At 46.8% G+C, this 19,814-nt stretch overlaps 1 protein-coding gene across 2 annotated transcripts in view; it reads left to right on the top strand.

The window, feature by feature from the left end:
• ACSBG1 (acyl-CoA synthetase bubblegum family member 1) overlaps positions 1-19,814 on the top strand; it is a 149,852-nt gene that overhangs the window by 75,965 nt on the left and 54,073 nt on the right. For both annotated transcript variants that reach the window (XM_063926556.1, XM_063926557.1), the window contains one exon: positions 13,774-13,862. In XM_063926556.1, the coding sequence (XP_063782626.1) occupies positions 13,774-13,862 (89 nt within the window). The remainder of the gene's footprint in view (positions 1-13,773; positions 13,863-19,814) is intronic.

The following is a 19,814-nucleotide window of genomic DNA, read 5'->3' as shown; positions in this document are numbered from 1 at the left end:
CTTCTGCATGCAGAGTGTCTGAGTGGCGATTACGTCAGCCGCGGCCTCCGCTGTGTCCGCGTGGTTGGATGTGCACCTGTCAGCTTGGCGCCTCCTGTCTCCGGTGGCCGGCGCCGCCATTACTGTTTTCATTACCACATGGATTACAAACCAAACTTCCCTCCAAGTGTCTGCATGGGCGCAGCCATCTTGGATTCTGTCAGCTGATCATTTCCACCAATCTGTTCTCAGTATTGATAATCTGCATAATTGCCTAGCCAATCCCTTCCTTGCTGCAGGTATAAATACACTGTGCCTGAGCAAGGAAGGCGTCAGTGCTTTGGTTGTCAAACCTAGTTCCTGTTTGTCTCTCTCCTGTGATTGTCTTCCAGGTTCCAGCTCCTGTCTCAAGACTTCCACCATAGAGACCCGCACCAGCATTCCACCTGCGGTGTAGCCTGACTCTCCAATCCATTGTGGATTCATCTGTTTCCAGCTACAACATTACCTGCTTCCAGCCCAGCTTCCAGCAGAGTACAGCTTCTCTTAAAGGGCCGGTGTCCTTTCTACACTTTACCACTCTCCACCGGTATTATTATTTCTCCGCTCTCAAGTTCTACATTTCAGTTCATATTTAATCGCTCCCAAGTTCATTTATTATTTAACTGGTTCCAGCCAGTATCCACTCCGTGCTAACAACAGTCTGGTTCCAGCCAGTATCCACAGCAGCCGTTTTATCTTCAGCAACCCAGCTTTTCCTGGAACACCAGCTGGTACAATCCTGGGTTATCTCCATTGCTACAGTCGGGCCTGGTAAGGACTTTCCATCTAGAAGATTATAAGAACTATCTCACACTACCAGTGCCCTGTGGCTCCTGCCATCCTGTAGTACCCAGGAACTGTATTTATTCTTTGCTGACTTTTACGTTTTCTTTTACTGCTGCTGTGTTGCGGAGTTGTCATAATAAACATCATTGACTTTTATCCAAGTTGTCGTGGTCACGCCTTCGGGCAGTTATTATTCATGTTACTTACATGTCCAGGGGTCTGATACAACCTCCCAGGTTCCGGTACATCTCAGCCCCTACAACTGAGGCTGCCTCCCGTCAGCTCAGGCCCTCAGTTGTGACAGTAAGCACTGACCTAATGAATCCAGCCGGAGACCAGGATCAAGCGGCCAGGCCGATGCAAGAACTGGCAGCCCGACTAGAACATCAGGAGGCTGCACAGGGCCACATCATCCGCTGTCTCCAGGATTTCTCTACTCGGCTGGATGGGATTCAGACAACTCTCCGTGGATCAGGCGCGTCTGGTGCGTCAACCACAGTGACTCCAGCTATAACCCCACCCACCTTACCCATTTCTGCTCCACGTCTTCATCTTCCAACGCCAGCAAAATTTGACGGATCTCCAAGATTCTGCAGGGGATTTCTCAACCAGTGTGAGATTCAGTTTGAGCTACAACCTGGCAATTTTCCCAGTGACCGTACAAAAATTGCCTACATTATTTCTCTTCTCAGTGGCTCAGCCCTTGATTGGGCATCACCGTTATGGGAGAGGTCCGACACCCTGCTATCTTCCTACACTGCCTTCGTGTCAACATTCAGGCGCATCTTCGACGAGCCAGGCCGGGTAACCTCAGCTTCATCCGAGATTCTCCGTTTACGCCAGAGGTCACGTACTGTAGGACAATATCTGATACAGTTCCAGATCCTGGCATCCGAACTGGCATGGAACGACGAGGCCCTGTATGCTGCATTCTGGCATGGCTTATCTGAGCGTATTAAAGATGAGTTAGCTACCAGAGACTTACCTTCTAAGTTAGATGAGCTAATCTCACTCTGTACGAAAGTTGATTTACGTTTCAGAGAGAGAGCAACTGAGCGTGGAAGATCATCTGCTCCAAAATCTTCTGCTCCTCCTCCTCGTCAACTGTCACCATCTAAAGATGAGCCCATGCAACTTGGCCATTCCCGTTTAACTCCTGCTGAGCGCCGAAGACGTCTCTCCGAGTCTCTCTGTCTCTATTGTGCAGCTCCGTCTCACACCATTAATGCCTGTCCCAAACGTCCGGGAAACTCCAAATCCTAGCTCGCCAAGGAGAGGGCCGGCTAGGAGTAATGATCTCCTCTCCATCTCCTCAAGATTGTAATCTCCCAGTCTCGCTTCAAGTTGCTCAACGTTATCGGAACGTCATTGCCCTCCTTGATTCCGGAGCAGCTGGGAACTTTATTACCGAAGCCTATGTTAAACGGTGGTCCCTACCCACCGAGAGACTTCCTTCGTCCATTTCTTTAACTGCCGTGGATGGCAGCAAAATTTTTGATGCAGTTATTTCTTTAAGGACTCTACCAGTTCGTCTGAGAGTGGGAGTTCTTCATTCCGAACTTATTTCTTTTTTAGTGATTCCAAGAGCCACACATCCTGTGGTCCTGGGCCTTCCATGGCTCCGTCTTCACAATCCTACAATTGATTGGACGACTACGCAAATCCTGGCATGGGGTTCCTCCTGTGCTGAGACATGTTTGTTTAAAGTATTGCCTGTCTGTTCTTCCTCCCCCAGGTCGTCTGATGTTCCACCTCCTCCTTATCAAGATTTCACGGATGTGTTCAGTAAAGCTTCTGCTGATATCCTTCCTCCTCATAGAGAATGGGACTGCCCGATTGATCTCGTTCCAGGGAAGGTTCCACCTCGAGGCCGAACTTATCCGTTGTCTCTGCCTGAGACGCATTCTATGGAGGAATACATTAAAGAGAACCTAGCAAAGGGGTTCATTCGACCTTCTTCTTCCCCAGCCGGCGCAGGCTTCTTTTTTGTAAAAAAGAAAGATGGTGGTCTGCGGCCGTGCATCGACTACAGAGGTTTGAACGACATTACCATCAAGAACCGTTATCCTTTACCCCTGATTACTGAGCTCTTTGACAGAGTTAGCAGAGCTACCATCTTTACAAAGCTGGACTTGAGAGGTGCATACAATCTCATCCGGATCCGTGAGGGTGACGAGTGGAAGACCGCCTTTAACACCCGTGACGGACATTATGAGTACCTCGTCATGCCCTTCGGATTGAGTAATGCTCCAGCTGTCTTCCAGCATTTTGTCAATGAGATCTTCAGAGACATTCTATACCGTCATGTCGTGGTCTATCTAGACGATATCCTCATTTTTGCCAACGATTTAGAGGAACATCGTTTTTGGGTTAAAGAGGTTCTGTCCCGTCTCCGTGTCAATCATCTCTATTGCAAATTAGAGAAATGCGTCTTTGAAGTCAAGTCCATTCCGTTTCTAGGGTACATTGTGTCCGGTTCCGGACTAGAGATGGATCCTGAGAAACTACAAGCAATCCAAAATTGTCCGATACCCTTAACCCTCAAAGGGGTCCAGAGGTTCTTGGGGTTCGCCAACTATTACCGAAAGTTTATACGAGACTTTTCCACCATTGTGGCGCCTATTACTGCTTTCACTAAGAAGGGTGCTAACCCGTCCAAGTGGTCTGAGGAAGCCATGCAAGCATTTCATCTTTTAAAACAAAGGTTCATCTCTGCGCCTGTTCTGAAACAGCCTGACATCGACTCTCCTTTCATCTTAGAGGTGGATGCCTCCTCCGTTGGAGTAGGAGCGGTGTTATCTCAGAGGGCTAAAGATGGCCATTTACACCCTTGCAGTTTCTTCTCCCGGAAGTTCTCCCCAGCTGAGCGCAACTATGCCATTGGCGACCAGGAGTTGCTAGCCATCAAGCTCGCTCTAGAAGAGTGGAGGTATCTGTTGGAGGGAGCTTCTCATTCAATCACCATACTTACAGACCACAAGAACCTTTTATATCTGAAAGGCGCACAATGTCTCAACCCTCGTCAGGCCAGATGGGCACTTTTCTTTTCCAGGTTCGACTTTAAACTCCAGTTCTGTCCGGGCTCTCAGAATCGCAAGGCCGATGCCCTTTCCCGCTCATGGGAGCAAGAAAATGAGTCAGAGTCTTCAGACAAGCATCCTATTATAAATCCGTTGGCATTCTCCACGGTAGGGATGGACTCTACGCCCCCATCAGGGAAAAGTTTTGTGAAACCGATGCTAAGGAAGAAGCTCATGCATTGGGCCCATGCTTCCCGTTTTGCCGGACATACAGGTATCCAAAAAACCCTGGAGTTTATCTCTAGGTCCTATTGGTGGCCAACTCTGAAAAAGGACGTCTTGGAGTTTATTGCATCTTGCCCAAAGTGTGCTCAACATAAGGTATCCCGCCAGTCGCCTGCGGGGCAACTGGTTCCACTATCTGTTCCCCGTCGACCTTGGACCCATTTGTCGATGGATTTTATTACAGATTTACCCATGTGCAACAAGTTCAATACCATCTGGGTGGTAGTTGACCGGTTCACCAAGATGGCACACTTCATTCCTCTCACCGGTCTTCCGTCAGCTTCCAAGTTGGCTCAAGTATTCATACAAGAGATCTTCCGACTCCACGGTCTTCCTGAAGAAATTATCTCAGATCGAGGAGTTCAATTCACAGCCAAATTCTGGCGAAGTTTATGTCAAGTCCTTCAAGTCAAGCTAAAGTTTTCCACGGCTTACCATCCTCAGACCAATGGTCAAACCGAGAGGGTGAATCAGGACTTGGAGGCCTTCCTCCGCATCTATGTGTCCTCCTCTCAAGATGACTGGGTTCAATTACTTCCCTGGGCCGAGTTCTGTCATAACAACCAGTATCATTCTTCATCTGCTTCAACACCATTCTTCACTAACTTTGGATTCCACCCTAAAGTCCCTGAGTTCCAACCGCTTCCAGCAACTTCTGTTCCCGCAGTGGATATCACCTTGCATCAGTTTGCCAATATCTGGAAGAGCGTACGATCAGCTCTGCTCAAGGCATCGTTCAGGTACAAGAAGTTTGCGGATAAGAAGCGTCGAGCAGTTCCTGCTCTCAAGGTGGGTGATCGGGTATGGTTATCCACGAAGAATTTGAGGTTAAGAGTTCCCAGTATGAAGTTTGCACCTCGCTATATCGGTCCTTTCAAGATTGAACAAGTCATCAATCCTGTTGTTTACAGACTTCAGTTGCCTCCCTTCTTAAAAATACCCAGGACATTCCATGTTTCCCTGTTGAAACCGCTGATCTTGAATCGGTTTCATTCCTCACTTCCTCCAACTCCGAAAGTCCAAACTCAACGAGGCGTTGAGTATGAAGTAGCCAAGATCCTGGACTCACGTCACCGTTACGGTCAACTACAATATCTTATTGACTGGAAGGGTTATGGCCCTGAGGAACGTTCATGGACCAATGCTTCCGATGTCCATGCTCCTGCCTTGGTCCGGAGATTCCATTCCAAGTTTCCTCAAAAGCCAAAGAAGTGTCCTGGGGCCACTCCTAAAGGGGGGGGTGCTGTCACGATCCGGGTATCTGGACGCCATTTCTTACCCATCAGATGCCTCCTAAGGCTGGCTCAGCGCTCCAGGACCGGATCCCATCTGTTATCCTGATGTGTACATTCCTGTATCCTCTCCTGTCACTCTGGGACGCTGTCACAGTAAACGCCATATTACACCTGGCATGGCGTCTCCCGCGGCCTCCGCCGCCGTCCCTGAGCTTCTGCATGCAGAGTGTCTGAGTGGCGATTACGTCAGCCGCGGCCTCCGCTGTGTCCGCGTGGTTGGATGTGCACCTGTCAGCTTGGCGCCTCCTGTCTCCGGTGGCCGGCGCCGCCATTACTGTTTTCATTACCACATGGATTACAAACCAAACTTCCCTCCAAGTGTCTGCATGGGCGCAGCCATCTTGGATTCTGTCAGCTGATCATTTCCACCAATCTGTTCTCAGTATTGATAATCTGCATAATTGCCTAGCCAATCCCTTCCTTGCTGCAGGTATAAATACACTGTGCCTGAGCAAGGAAGGCGTCAGTGCTTTGGTTGTCAAACCTAGTTCCTGTTTGTCTCTCTCCTGTGATTGTCTTCCAGGTTCCAGCTCCTGTCTCAAGACTTCCACCATAGAGACCCGCACCAGCATTCCACCTGCGGTGTAGCCTGACTCTCCAATCCATTGTGGATTCATCTGTTTCCAGCTACAACATTACCTGCTTCCAGCCCAGCTTCCAGCAGAGTACAGCTTCTCTTAAAGGGCCGGTGTCCTTTCTACACTTTACCACTCTCCACCGGTATTATTATTTCTCCGCTCTCAAGTTCTACATTTCAGTTCATATTTAATCGCTCCCAAGTTCATTTATTATTTAACTGGTTCCAGCCAGTATCCACTCCGTGCTAACAACAGTCTGGTTCCAGCCAGTATCCACAGCAGCCGTTTTATCTTCAGCAACCCAGCTTTTCCTGGAACACCAGCTGGTACAATCCTGGGTTATCTCCATTGCTACAGTCGGGCCTGGTAAGGACTTTCCATCTAGAAGATTATAAGAACTATCTCACACTACCAGTGCCCTGTGGCTCCTGCCATCCTGTAGTACCCAGGAACTGTATTTATTCTTTGCTGACTTTTACGTTTTCTTTTACTGCTGCTGTGTTGCGGAGTTGTCATAATAAACATCATTGACTTTTATCCAAGTTGTCGTGGTCACGCCTTCGGGCAGTTATTATTCATGTTACTTACATGTCCAGGGGTCTGATACAACCTCCCAGGTTCCGGTACATCTCAGCCCCTACAACTGAGGCTGCCTCCCGTCAGCTCAGGCCCTCAGTTGTGACACAGTCTTCACTGCTTAATGAATTAACTAGTGATGAGCGGATTCGGTTTTACTCGGTTTTACTCGGTTTTACTCGGTTCTCAAAACGGCATCTTATTGGCTCACGGATGTCACGTGTTTTGGATAGCCAATAAGATGCCGTTTTGAGAACCGAGTAAAACCGAGTAAAACCGAACCTCGCTCATCACTAGAATTAACCCCATAGTTCCTTATGCTAATGTGAGAATCTGCTCATGTATACTAAAAATCCATGTGTCTGCTTGTGAAAGCCTATCAAACCCATTGTTTTATGTCTGCAGCCACAGACATCATCGTCATCATCATCTGGACATGCAGTCACCACATACTGGTTGCAAAAGAACCATCTGAAACAGGCATCCTATTTCTGTCCGCACACCACAATCGAGAACAGAAGCCAGCATACAAGTCAATGACACTCCCACAAGACAGAAGCGTTCCATGTTCCTGAATGGTCACCAATCAGTTCCTTCCACATGCACTCATTTCACAGATAGTGGAGCTTATTCAGAGATATACGCAGCCACATCTGCATACATCTCCTCATATGCTGGGGTCTGCCCAGGACAGGGTAAGGCTGCCCAGCATGTGTGAGGCCGCCTGCCAATGCGTCCACGATTAGATGGCGGATATTATCGGAACTAAGGTTGACCCCTGCCAACACAGCCCAGCTGCACTGTCAGATGATCGGCCATCATTTTTTTAATTCGAGTCGTTGTGTGTGTCACGTAGCCGCCCCAAAAATGCTACCGGATTGCCCCTGTTCAGCTCACCCCCCCACCCCCCCCAACGCTGCTTTGTAATGTGTGTGCCTGTGCAGCCGCAAAGCGGCCACTGCGCATGAGCAGCAACCATTGGCAAACTGCGCTACAGGCCACATTTACGGCCAGGGCTGAATGAACCCCAGTGTGCTCTGTTGCCGGACTGATCAAGCTACATGCACTAGTGGAACTCTGTCCATGTGCGTATATGTGATCGTCTCATGTGCAGAATGCAATTTCTTTGGTGCATGGCAGTGTGCTGAGATCTGCAAGGTCCATTTGCATTGGACTTATGTGAATCAGGTCCTTTTTAGTCTTTCTCAAACAAACGTAAAATTAGTTCCCATTTCCTTGTTTTAATTTAAACAGTAGCCACACAATGTAATTTCTAGACTTTATGGGACCGTCTACACCTTCATGTTCATATTTCAGGGTCTCAGGGGTCCCCTTATTCTTTCACCACCAATACGGTCTTCAGCCAGGCACTGATTGTGTGGACAAAGCCAGGCCGCATCTTAATGCAGTCCTAACAGACAACTACATCACCTGTCACTGGGCCTGATTCCGAGGTAGTCGCAGGTTCGATTCGGTCACAGATGGGCAATGTTATGGTGGTTCATGATGCAGCTTGATTGACAGGCTGCAGACATTTGGGAACGGTAAAGGGGAGCATTGTAGAAAGCTAAGGTGCATTGGCCTCATGCTTAAGCCAACAACTGTGTCTTGGAATACAGATTCATTGGCCTCGGGAGCTTAGTTGTGGTGGACATTCTGAGCAACCTTAAGCTTGCTCAATGTTCCCAATGTTTCTCTGATGCTGCGTCTTCGGGCGCATGCAGCAGATCTGAGAAGCCGGTGGTAGACGCAGCACTGACCACACTAGCACAAAACTCTGAATCAAGCCCACTGTCCCAAACCTCTTAAAATTTGTAGGATGTAGATGTTTAGCAACAGATCCACATTAAAAAATCTTGTGGTTCCATACATTCTGCTAAATAGGCGACTCTCTTCCCTACACCTTTCTCCAATGTTTATCATACAGACCTATCTAGTGATAAATATACACACACTAAGCATAATAAGCATACTAATGAGCAAAACCATGTTGCTGTAACACCCCTGGGGTTAGCTGGGTATGTCTAAGTGGTTGGCTGGGTATGTCTAAGTAGTTGAGAGTAGGGGTGGACTGGCCCACAGAGGAACAGAAAAAAAACCTGGTGGGCCCCATTGCCCCTCTTTCTCTAGGGACCAGGTTCCAGACTCTATCCCAGTGCACTTGAATTATACACACTATACATATATTACATTATACTACACAGGACTAATGATGTATTTTCTACAGTGCATTGCTATTATTAATCTGGTACATTTTCATGCATGCACTAGCAGTGTTTAATATATATATATATATATATATATATATATACTGTAGAAGGCAGCGGCACTCAAGCAGGCTCACAACTTGTGTTGAAAAAAAGCGGTAAGTTTTATTCCGACATGTTTCGGGGACACAGGTGAGTATAGTCTTGTATGTTAATGTTATTTGATGTTTGGTGGGTATATAATGAGGTTCAGTGGTTTAGTTGTGCTTGTTAAGCCCTGAGGACGGGGAGTTCCCCGAAACATGTCGGAATAAAACTTACCGCTTTTTTTCAACACAAGTTGTGAGCCTGCTTGAGTGCCGCCGCCTTCTACAGTACATATTGAGGATCAGCCTTGGTCCTCTAGGAAGGCACCGCAGCAAGAGTTTTGTGGGTGAGTGAGTGCCGGGACAGCAGCATCCCCTATATATATATATATATATATATATATATATATAATAATCAAATGGGCCCAGACCATGCATTTTCTGTTGGCCATACCGCCAACTGGAGCTTATCCACACCCTTTAACATGGGCCCCTACGACTACATTTCTCTGGCCACACCGCCCACTGGAGCTTATCCACACCCTTTAACATGGGCCCCTATGACTACATTTCTCCTGTGGGCCCTTCATGTCCCAGTCCAACACAGGTTGAGAGAGGTATCACAGGTGTTGGGTGGCTATGTGACAGACCTTTCACCTGAAATGTTGTTCCCCGTACCTTGTCTCATAGTTCCATGCTCAGAGAGGTAAGAAAGATTGAGGCAAATCAGACGTAAGTCGGCAATTCCAACAAGAAGTATTTTTATTGATCTGCAGTGAACTCTGGATTTTGAATGATTGATTGATTAAAGTATGGTACTTTGGTTGTAAATTACAAACAGAAGACCTTGGAATATAAAAAGAATAGGAACATGCAATTCATTACAGTTCACACCACAAAAGATCATCCAATATGCAAAAGACAAATAATTTGAATCACAGAAGAAGAGCAATTGGAATCTGGATGAAGAACAATTTGGAATCCCAAATTAACATAAAATCATTGGAATCATGAAATAATATCAGACACTGTGGGGTAAATTTACAAAGGTGGGAGATTTTTAGAACTGGTGATGTTGCCCATGGCAACCAATCAGATTCTACTTACCATTTATCTAGCTGCTTCTAGCAGATAATAGATGTAATCTGATTGGTTGCTATGGGCAACATCACCAGTTCTAAAAATCTCCCACCTTAGTAAATTTACCCCTGTGTGTTCCATTCTTTAATGTGATGACAAGTGTCGTCATAAGAGGGGTGCGGGCCGCACCCAGTGACACCTGCCGAGGGGTGACACCTAAAGGCCGATTCCTGCTCAGTGACAGGAGCCGGGTGCTGCATTATAACATTGCCTGCAGAACCTGGGTCCTCTCACTGTGTAGGATCCGGCACTGCAGTAATAGCACTCCCCATAATAGAACCCCCAGAATGCCAAAAACGGGGGTTCGGATGTGAGATCACATCCCCTCCACAAAGCCATGCCCCATTTTCGCGGCTGCCTGCACCAGGTGTCATCAGGGGCAGTGACGCCCCTGGATAGCAGTGTACTAAAATAATAACTTTCTAGCTCTTCCTAGCTAAGGTAACCAATATCCTCACAGGCAAATATCGTTGGAAATCTGGTTGAAATCTACTGCACCGCAGCGTGTCAATGGGGGGAATGGGACACAAATCTTGAGGGAATCCTGGGAAAATGTAATGAAGGAATGGTAGGGCCCCCTTACAAAGGCAACTCACTCACAATGAGGGACTCTTGGATAGAACAAACTCAGTCTCTCTCAGTTGTAAGGCTTACATAGGCAGCAGCCCCAGATAACGTCCAGCTGCATTGCTGGCTGGGCACCAGCAAAGAAACAGACGTCCCAAAATGACACATGCGGCGGGATGTAATGGAGTCCGAGACCGCCAGAGATGCGGGATGCTGGCCGATATCGGACGTTTTTATAAAAAGGCAATCACTTTAAGGCAGGGGTGTCCAACCTTTCACCTTCCCTGGGCCACATTAGAAGATGAAAATTTGGTTTGGGCCGCACATAAAATAAAATAACAGTAACGATACCTGATCATCCAAAAAAAACATAGAAAACATAGTTAACATATTAAACTTACTTGGAAATGAAGTTGGTGAGATGTTTGACATTGTTTCTCAGCCACCAATGCATCCCCCCCCCCCCCCACACGCACACTGTAGTCCTCTTCCTCTCCTCCTCCTCTCCCCCCCCTCCCTCCACACTGTGCTTCTTCAAGGGCCCACAAATTTCTCCCGCTGGGCTGAGCTCCGTGCTGCTGTCACGTGTGCCACTATGCAGTAGAGGAGGGCTACACTGTGACTGACAGCGGACCCAAAACCCCCCCCCCCCTCCCGGACACATTGTACTGCAGTGGCACCTGACTTCATCCTCGTTACCCCCTCCCCCCGAACCAATCTGTACTGTGGAGTTTAGACACCGCCGGCCTCATTTTACTACTGCAGCGCTGGACATCAAGTCCATCCCAGCTCCCAAGAAACCCCCCGGACACTGTATTGCGGCGTGGCGCTGGACTTCAGACCAGACCCTCTCTTCCCCCGACACTGTACAGCGGTTCAGACCTCCTCTCCCCCCCCCCCCCCCCTCCGGGACACTGTACAGCGGTTCAGACCTCCTCTCTCCCCCACCCCCGCCCCCCCCGGGACACTGTACAGCGGCGCGGGCCGCGGCCACGGACTTCAGATCCCGATTCCCCCCCCCCCAGACACTGTACAGCGGCGCGGCCACGGACTTCAGACACCCCCCCCCCCCCCCCCCCGGCTCACTTACGAGTTCTTGTAGAACCAATTTCTCCGCTGGGCTCCTCTACTCTGGTGCTGCTCAGTCACGTGTGCCGCTATGCAGCGGAGGAGGGCTACACTGTGACTGACAGCGGAGAGGGCGTGAGCTGGTGCTGGTCCCAGCGGCAGCAATCCAATCAGGATGTGCTGACAGCCTGCTGGGGCCGGCTCAGCTTCACATGTGGTGTCCGCACTCTGCAAAAAAAAAAAATGGATGGGGCGGGTGAAGCGCGCTGGCGTCACCGTTGTGACGTGCCCCGGCCGCAAGCGCCGGCAGTGTAACTTGAAACTTTAGAATTTCTTAAAAAATAAAAAATTGCACTGGGCCGCATTACTAGCCGACCTGGGCCGCCCGCGGGCCGCGGGTTGGACAAGCCTGCTTTAAGGCATGGATCGGCTGTTACCTGTTTGCTAACAAGTGCAGCAGAATGGTGACCTACGGTTGCTAAATGGTAGGAGTTAAGAATAGCATATTACAATCACCCGCAGACAAAAAAGGGATTACATTAGTAACCAGACTCCCAATGTAGTGGCATGTGTTTAAATCAGACTCCTAAAAGAATATTAAGAAAATCTGGTCAGTTCTCCGAAATCGCCATTTACCATTTATCTCCTTTTTACACTCATAAAAGCAGTCACCATAGCTTTCTCATGGAGGGTGGTCCATAAGGTCACACTCCATATTCTGCCATGTAACAATAGCTTATGACAAGGACATCTGAGCAGCCTTGGGGACCCCTTTAAGAGACAGCCACAAAGGGGTTGGAATCCGGTCAGCATCCTCATGTCCGGGATCCCGACAGTCAGAATACCGACGCCAGAATCCTGACACTGCTCTGAATACTGACACCGGGACTCCAGACCGGTAAATCGCTGGGGGTGGGGGGCGCTTTAGGCTGTGGGTGAAAGGGTTCGGCTGCGGGGGAAAGGTTAGGGTTAGGCTGCATGGAGGGAGAGTTAGGTACCACTGGAGAGGGTTAGGGTTAGGCTGAGGGGGGGTTAGGCACCACTACGGAGGGTTATGGTCAGGCTGCAGGTAAGAAGTTTAGGGATTAGGGGTAGTACACTAACAAGTAGGTGTTGTAATCCTGAGTGCTAGGATGCAGCTGTCAGTACCATCTCCCGATACTATCCCAAGGGGTTGAGGTTCCTATCAGTGCCTCTGGCCACAGGTCATGGACCACATGTTAACCCTACTACACAAGGCCAATAGTCACGGGTTTGAGCAGACTCATCTTACCAGACACATGATCGCAGCAGGAAATTTTTTAGCAGTTGGGCAAAACCATGCGCACTGCAGGGGGGGCAGATATAACATTTGCAGAGAGAGTTAGATTTGGGTGGGTTATTTTGTTTCTGTGCAGGGTAAATACTGGCTGCTTTATTTTTACACTGCAAGTTATATTGCAGATTGAACTCGCCACACCCAAATCTAACTTTCTCTGCACATGTTATATCTGTCCCCCTGCAGTGCACATGGTTTTGCCCAACTGCTAAAAAATTTCCTGCTGCGATCAACTTGGAATTACCCCCAACGTTCAGTAGAGGGAAGTCAGATGAGCTTCCGTACAGTTGCACAGAAATAGCACTTACAGTATAACTCAATAAGGTGCTCTAAGGAGACATTTAAAACCAACTTATGTTGGAAGCTGCTCATCCTGGTAACAAAATAGAATAAACAAGCAGAGACAGAGGAAGGGAGGGAGACCTATGAGTGGGAAGACTGTACCCGTAATGTTGCTGTGAGAATAATGTTACACCAAGCCTGCAATAAACAGACAGACCAAAGACACCACGGACAATGGATATGTGGTATGAGGCCTTTGAGACATCCTCCAAAAATATCAACACTATTTTTTACATTGATACAAAAATTTAGTTTTCACTTAAATGACTCTGAATGTCTACTAGTGGAGTCAATAGAATAAAATATAGAAGATAGAGTTTATTACAGAATAACAAATTGTATTATTTTTATATAAATAATCATAAAGGTTATAGCTAAAATGAAATAGTATTTATTGTCTGCCTAGAACCTAGTAATATAAAATTATGTTGCATAGTTCCTCAGCACTACAGTTACTTACAATATGTCATTTGTTTATCTGCAGCTAGGATTGAAAAGGTTTTATAGTGTCGGAATTCTTGGCTTTAATTCGCCAGAATGGTTTATGTCAGCAGTGGGAACAGTGTTTGCTGGGTAAGTACATCAGATGTTATGTGACTGTGCTATATAGCAATTTACCTCTATACCCCATCCCCTCTTGACCAAAGGCACTTTCATGGACAAGAGCATTTAACCATGAATGTGGTAAGGCAGTGGAAGGACTAGACATTCTCCTGTGTGCCCTGTGAGTGATAGACAGCTACATGCAATTAGTAGGCCTCATATATCAAGCTTATTCCATAAGATAAAAATATTTAAATAATTATAATGAGTTGAGCATAAAAGCACATCATACTCAAGATGGCACATGTTTATTGGATTTGGATATATACAACTCTCAACGTCCTAGTACATTGATTTCTCTGGGGCCCCCTCAGATTACATACATACAGTATATATATGTGCTCCAAAGGTGCAGTACTCAAGCTGATAGACGTAAGAAAAACAGACTACAGTCCTGTATTTTTCAATGTTTACATTTTTTCATTCAAATTGTCATCAGGAATATATATATATACACTGCTCAAAAAAATAAAGGGAACACTTAAACAACACATCCTAGATCTGAATGAATTAATTATTCTTATTAAATACTTTGTTCTTTACATAGTTGAATGCGCTAACAACAAAATCACACAAAAATTATCAATGGAAATCAAATTTATTAACCCATGGAGGTCTGGATTTGGAGTCACACAAAATTAAAGTGGAAAAACACACTACAGGCTGATCCAACTTTGATGTAATGTTCTTAAAACAAGTCAAAATGAGGCTCAGTAGTGTGTGTGGCCTCCGCGTGCCTGTATGACCTCCCTACAATGCCTGGGCATGCTCCTGATGAGGTGGCGGATGGTCTCCTAAGGGATCTCCTCCCAGACCTGGACTAAAGCATCCGCCAACTCCTGGACAGTCTGTGGTGCAATGTGACGTTGGTGGATGGAGCAAGACATGATGTCCCAGATGTGCTCAATTGGATTCAGGTCTGGGGAATGGGCGGGCCAGTCCATAGCATCAATGCCTTCGTCTTGCTGGAACTGCTGACACACTCCAGCCACATGAGGTCTAGCATTGTCTTGCATTAGGAGTAACCCAGGGCCAACCGCACCAGCATATGGTCTCACAAGGGGTCTGAGGATCTCATCTTGGTACCTAATGGCAGTCAGGCTACCTCTGGCGAGCACATGGAGGGCTGTACGGCCCCCCAAAGAAATGCCACTCCACACCATTACTGACCCACTGCCAAACCGGTCATGCTGGAGGATGTTGCAGGCACCAGAACGTTCTCCTTGGCGTCTCCAGACTCTGTCACGTCTGTCACATGTGCTCAGTGAGAACCTGCTTTCATCTGTGAAGAGCACAGGGCGCGGGCGGCGAATTTGCCAATCTTGGTGTTCTCTGGCAAATGCCAAACGTCCTGCACGGTGTTGGGCTGTAAGCACAACCCCCACCCGTAGACGTCGGGCCCTCATACCACCCTCATGGAGTCTGTTTCTGATCGTTTGAGTAGACACATGCACATTTGTGGCTTGCTGGAGGTCATTTTGCAGGGCTCTGGCAGTGCTCCTTCTGTTCCTCCTTGCACAAAGGTGGAGGTAGCGGTCCTGCTGCTGGGTTGTTGGCCTCCTCCACGTCTCCTGATGTACTGGCTTGTCTCCTGGTAGCGCCTCCATGCTCTGGACACTACGCTGACAGACACAGCATACCTTCTTGCCACAGCTCGCATTGATGTGCCATCCTGGATGAGCTGCACTACCTGAGCCACTTGTGTGGATTGTAGACTCTGTCTCATGCTATCACTAGAGTGAAAGCACCGCCAGCTTTCAAAAGTGAACAAAACATCAGCCAGAAAGCATAGGAGCTAGGAAGTGGTCTGTGGTCACCACCTGCAGAACAACTCCTTTATTGGGGGTGTCTTGCTAATTGCCTATAATTTCCACCTGTTGTCTATTCCATTTGCACAATAGCATATGAAATTGATTGTCAATCAGTGTTGCTTCCTAAGTGGACAGTTTGATTTCACAGAAGTGTTATTGACTTGGAGTTACATTGTGTTGTTTAAGTGTTCCCTTTATTTTTTTGAGTAGTGTATGTATGTGTATATATATATATATATATATATATATATATGTGTGTGTGTATATATATATACAGCATACAAGGCGGCACTCAATCAAATGATGAAAGGAGCAGGTAAATGTGTTCACATTTACCCGCTCCTTTCATCATTTGATTGAGTGCCGCCTTGTATGCTATATATTTGGGTCTCTGAGCACAGGACACCTAGCAGGGCACCGGAGCTACCTTGAACTTTATTTGGAGTGCTGCCTACTCTGTTACTATATATATGTGTGTGTGTGTGTGTGTATGTATATATATATATATATATATATATACACACACACACACATTAGGTGTGGAAGTATTGAGATAGTATGGGTAACTTAAATACAGGACTGTAGCCTGTTTTTCTTATGTCTATCGGCTTGAGTACAGCCAGGAGCTAAAATTTCAGGGGCATGTTGTAATTGTAAATGACAATAATGGCATACAGCACCACAAAATAACCATGACTATTTGTATATCTGTGGATTTACCACCAGTTGAGCACTTAATTAAATACAGACAGGGCTGTCTTAACAGCAGTGTGGGCCCCTGAGTACAACAATGCACTGGGGCCCCTACCTATCCTCCAGAGGTAGGGGCTGGGGTTGCTATCAGTGGCAGCTTTGATGTCCCGTGGGTGGTAGGGGGTGTTCTATCTTCAGCTCAGCATGTAGGACCTGGAGCAGCAAATTCTGCTAATTAATCCTTCACGGAACAGATGCGGCGGAGGGAACACTAAACTGTATAAGGGGGCATTGGGCTGAATGAAGGGGCCCTGGTACATGACTTCCAGGGTGGTAGGGTTTTTTTAATATGCAGGGGAGGGGTAGATAGTGGAGTGGGCTTAATTTCACCATATTCCGGTGGGAGGGCAGCTTGCTTGACTGCAGATATCTCCAGTTCCTGGAAATAGATTTCTTAGCTTTGGATGGGATAAAAACAATAAAGAGTCTCACTTTTCAGGAGGTACTGGGAATTTGGGGATCAGAGTTCAGAAGCCAGAGCAATCCACCAAATAAAATATAAAACTGTATACCAGGTGTGTGGAGCTGGAGCAGGGAGCAGCTGCTGGAAGGCATATCTCTGGTTCTGGGCATAGTAGAGACAAGCTGTCAGTGTTCACCAAAAGGGGAGCGTCCCAGCTTTTGGAGTATACCTTCAGAAAAACTATAAGTCAAACAGAATCCGAGATATCTGGCTGGGAAGAGCAATTAACAGGCTTGGATGGGGGCCACTGCTTTGAAGTCAGATATCTCTGGTTCCCCTGGCCCGATTTTCAAAAATCTTGTACCCCTGGAAAGAAGGGACCCTCAGCTATCAGCCCAAGGCCCTTATACTCCTGGGGCTCTTGGGCAAGTGCCCATTGAGCCCATACGAAAAGACGGCCCTGTATACAGGTTGAGTATCCCTTATCCAAAATATTGGGGACCAGAAGTATTTTGGATATCGTATTTTTCTGTATTTTGGAATAATTGCATATCATAATGAGATATCATGGTAATGGGACCTAAGTCTAAACACAAAATGCATTTATGTTTCATATACACCTTATACACACAGCCTGAAGGTTATTTTAGCCAATATTTTTTAATAACTTTGTGCATTAAACAAAGTGTGTGTACACTGAGCCATCAGAAAACAAAGGTTTCACTATCTTACTCTCACTCAAAAAATTCCGTATTTTGGAATATTCCGTATTTCAGAATATTCTGATATGGGATACTCAACCTGTATTACTATTTTAATTTTATTAATTGATTAGCGGCTATATTATATGAAGTGGGGCCCATCAATTTTCACTCCTTTTTTTAAACTCTTTATTTAGAAGGCTCACAGAAGTATAGATTACGTATACGAAAATGGTACATAAGTACGCTGTAGAGGGGGAATGGTAGAGATACAAGTGGAAACAGGCTATTTGCATTTCTTAATTGACTTTTCAATGTAGTCTGCAGCAGACAGAATTTTTTTTGATGAATAAACCTTTTGAAAGGTCACAAAGCATAAATACAGTGACACATAAAAGAATACATAATAAGGAGGCATGTGACACAATCTGAAACTATCAAAATGCAGATTACAGCATAGGGGTATATTCAATAACTGTCGGAAGCTGCCGTCTTGTCGGGAAGACGGCAGCTTCCGACAGTTTTAGGTCAGAAGGGGTTCCGACCTATTCATTACGGCCCAATTTATTCCGACAAGTCGGAATGTTGTCGGAATGCACGCTGATCGGCGGCTTCAGCCGCCAATCAGCGTGCATTGTCGGAAGCGGGGCCAAACCCGACAGGTTTTAGCCCCGTTTCCGCCAATCTCAATCTGACTTTAAAAAAGATCGGATTGAGATAAGTGAGCTGAGAGCAGGAGACGGGTGAGCAGCGGGGAGAGCAGGGACCCAGCGGCAGCGTCCACCTGGCTCCAGCAAGCGACGTCCTGCTTGCTGGAGCCGGGTGAACGCTGCCGTGAGCCTCCGCTGCTGCAGCCGTTGCTATAACGTCTCCTCCCCCGTCCGCTCCGTCTCCTCCTCCGCCCCCCCCCCCCCCCCCCCCCGCGCCGAAGACATCACCTCACCTCCGCCACCGCATTCCGCCTCCCCCTCAGCTCCGGCACCGCAGACCGCTCCCCCCTCACCCCCGGCACCGCTGGCAGGACAGGACTCAGGGAACGGACAAATCCGACAGTCGGATTTGGCCTCTCTTTGAATAGGGGTTGTTGGGTCCATTCTGACAACTGCCTGTCGGAATGGACCTGACTCTTATTGTTGAATATACCCCATAGTGACTCATTTTATAGTTAGGAGAGGGGAAGAGGGAAAGAAGAAACTCGAAAAGGGAATGGCGTGGCAGACCATGGGGAGAGAAAGAAGAGGAAAGGCAGACAGACAGAGCTAGAAGACAGAAGAGAGGACCTGATGGATGGAAAAAAACAGTCTAAAGGATGAGAAATCTAATTCTAACTTAAATGGCAAGGGAGTGTTTTAAGAAACGAGCCAGGGGCCCCAGATCTTTTCAAAGGATTTGGAGGAATTTTTAATAATACTGGTCATATATTCCATACGTTGCGTATACCAAATTTGAGATACAATTGCAGATAACAAAGGAGGAGCCAGTTGTTTCCAGTCAGTGGCTATCTGACAAGTGGTAGCAGAAACCATTTGTTTTGGTACTTGGTTGCAGTTGGGAGATTCAAAGGGAGGAGGGAAAACGTAGGTTCGCACAGGATGGAAATTTGGAGAACTTGTGAAAAGAGATAATACCATCTGTATAGTAACTTGTAAACATTTTCTTTAATGTTGACACAAGTAGAGCTGGAGGCAGCGTTTTCCCAAATATCCAACCAATCTTCCTCATTCAATGTGACACCCAAGTCAGTCTCCCAAGCAATTTTGTGGGGGTCACATGAGGAGGGTGATTCCTCATATAGTCATTAATATACAAATGAGATTAAGCCTTTGGTCGAGGGCCGCCTAATGCATAGAGATTCAAAAGTTGTAGGGAGTTTAAGGGAGAGATGCTGCTTTGCCTTAAAGCAGAGATTTTCAACCTTTTACAACTCGCGGCACACTGAACAACATTATATATATATATATATATATATATATATATATATATATTCATTCATTCTGTACATATAAGGAATGTTTGATATTTCACTTATTCTTTATATCAGTGCCAGTACAGAATTTTCATGTATATTTGTTTTGTATATTACTAGCTGTTGCTGACACTTTATTGATACATACCGTACAGGCTGCTGAGTTTGTGTACATTAGGTACTACTTTGTTTATTCTATGGGAGATAATAGAAATGTTTGAGGAACTCTCTGAGAATAACATCACTGACACTGGTGGAAAGGGTCACAGACATACCAGCTGTCATTAC

The sequence above is a fragment of the Pseudophryne corroboree genome, chromosome 6, assembly GCF_028390025.1.
Source record: "Pseudophryne corroboree isolate aPseCor3 chromosome 6, aPseCor3.hap2, whole genome shotgun sequence".
Lineage (NCBI taxonomy): Eukaryota > Metazoa > Chordata > Amphibia > Anura > Myobatrachidae > Pseudophryne > Pseudophryne corroboree.
The sequence above is the reverse complement of the archived record's forward strand: the minus strand, read 5'-3'. Positions and strand labels throughout refer to the sequence as shown.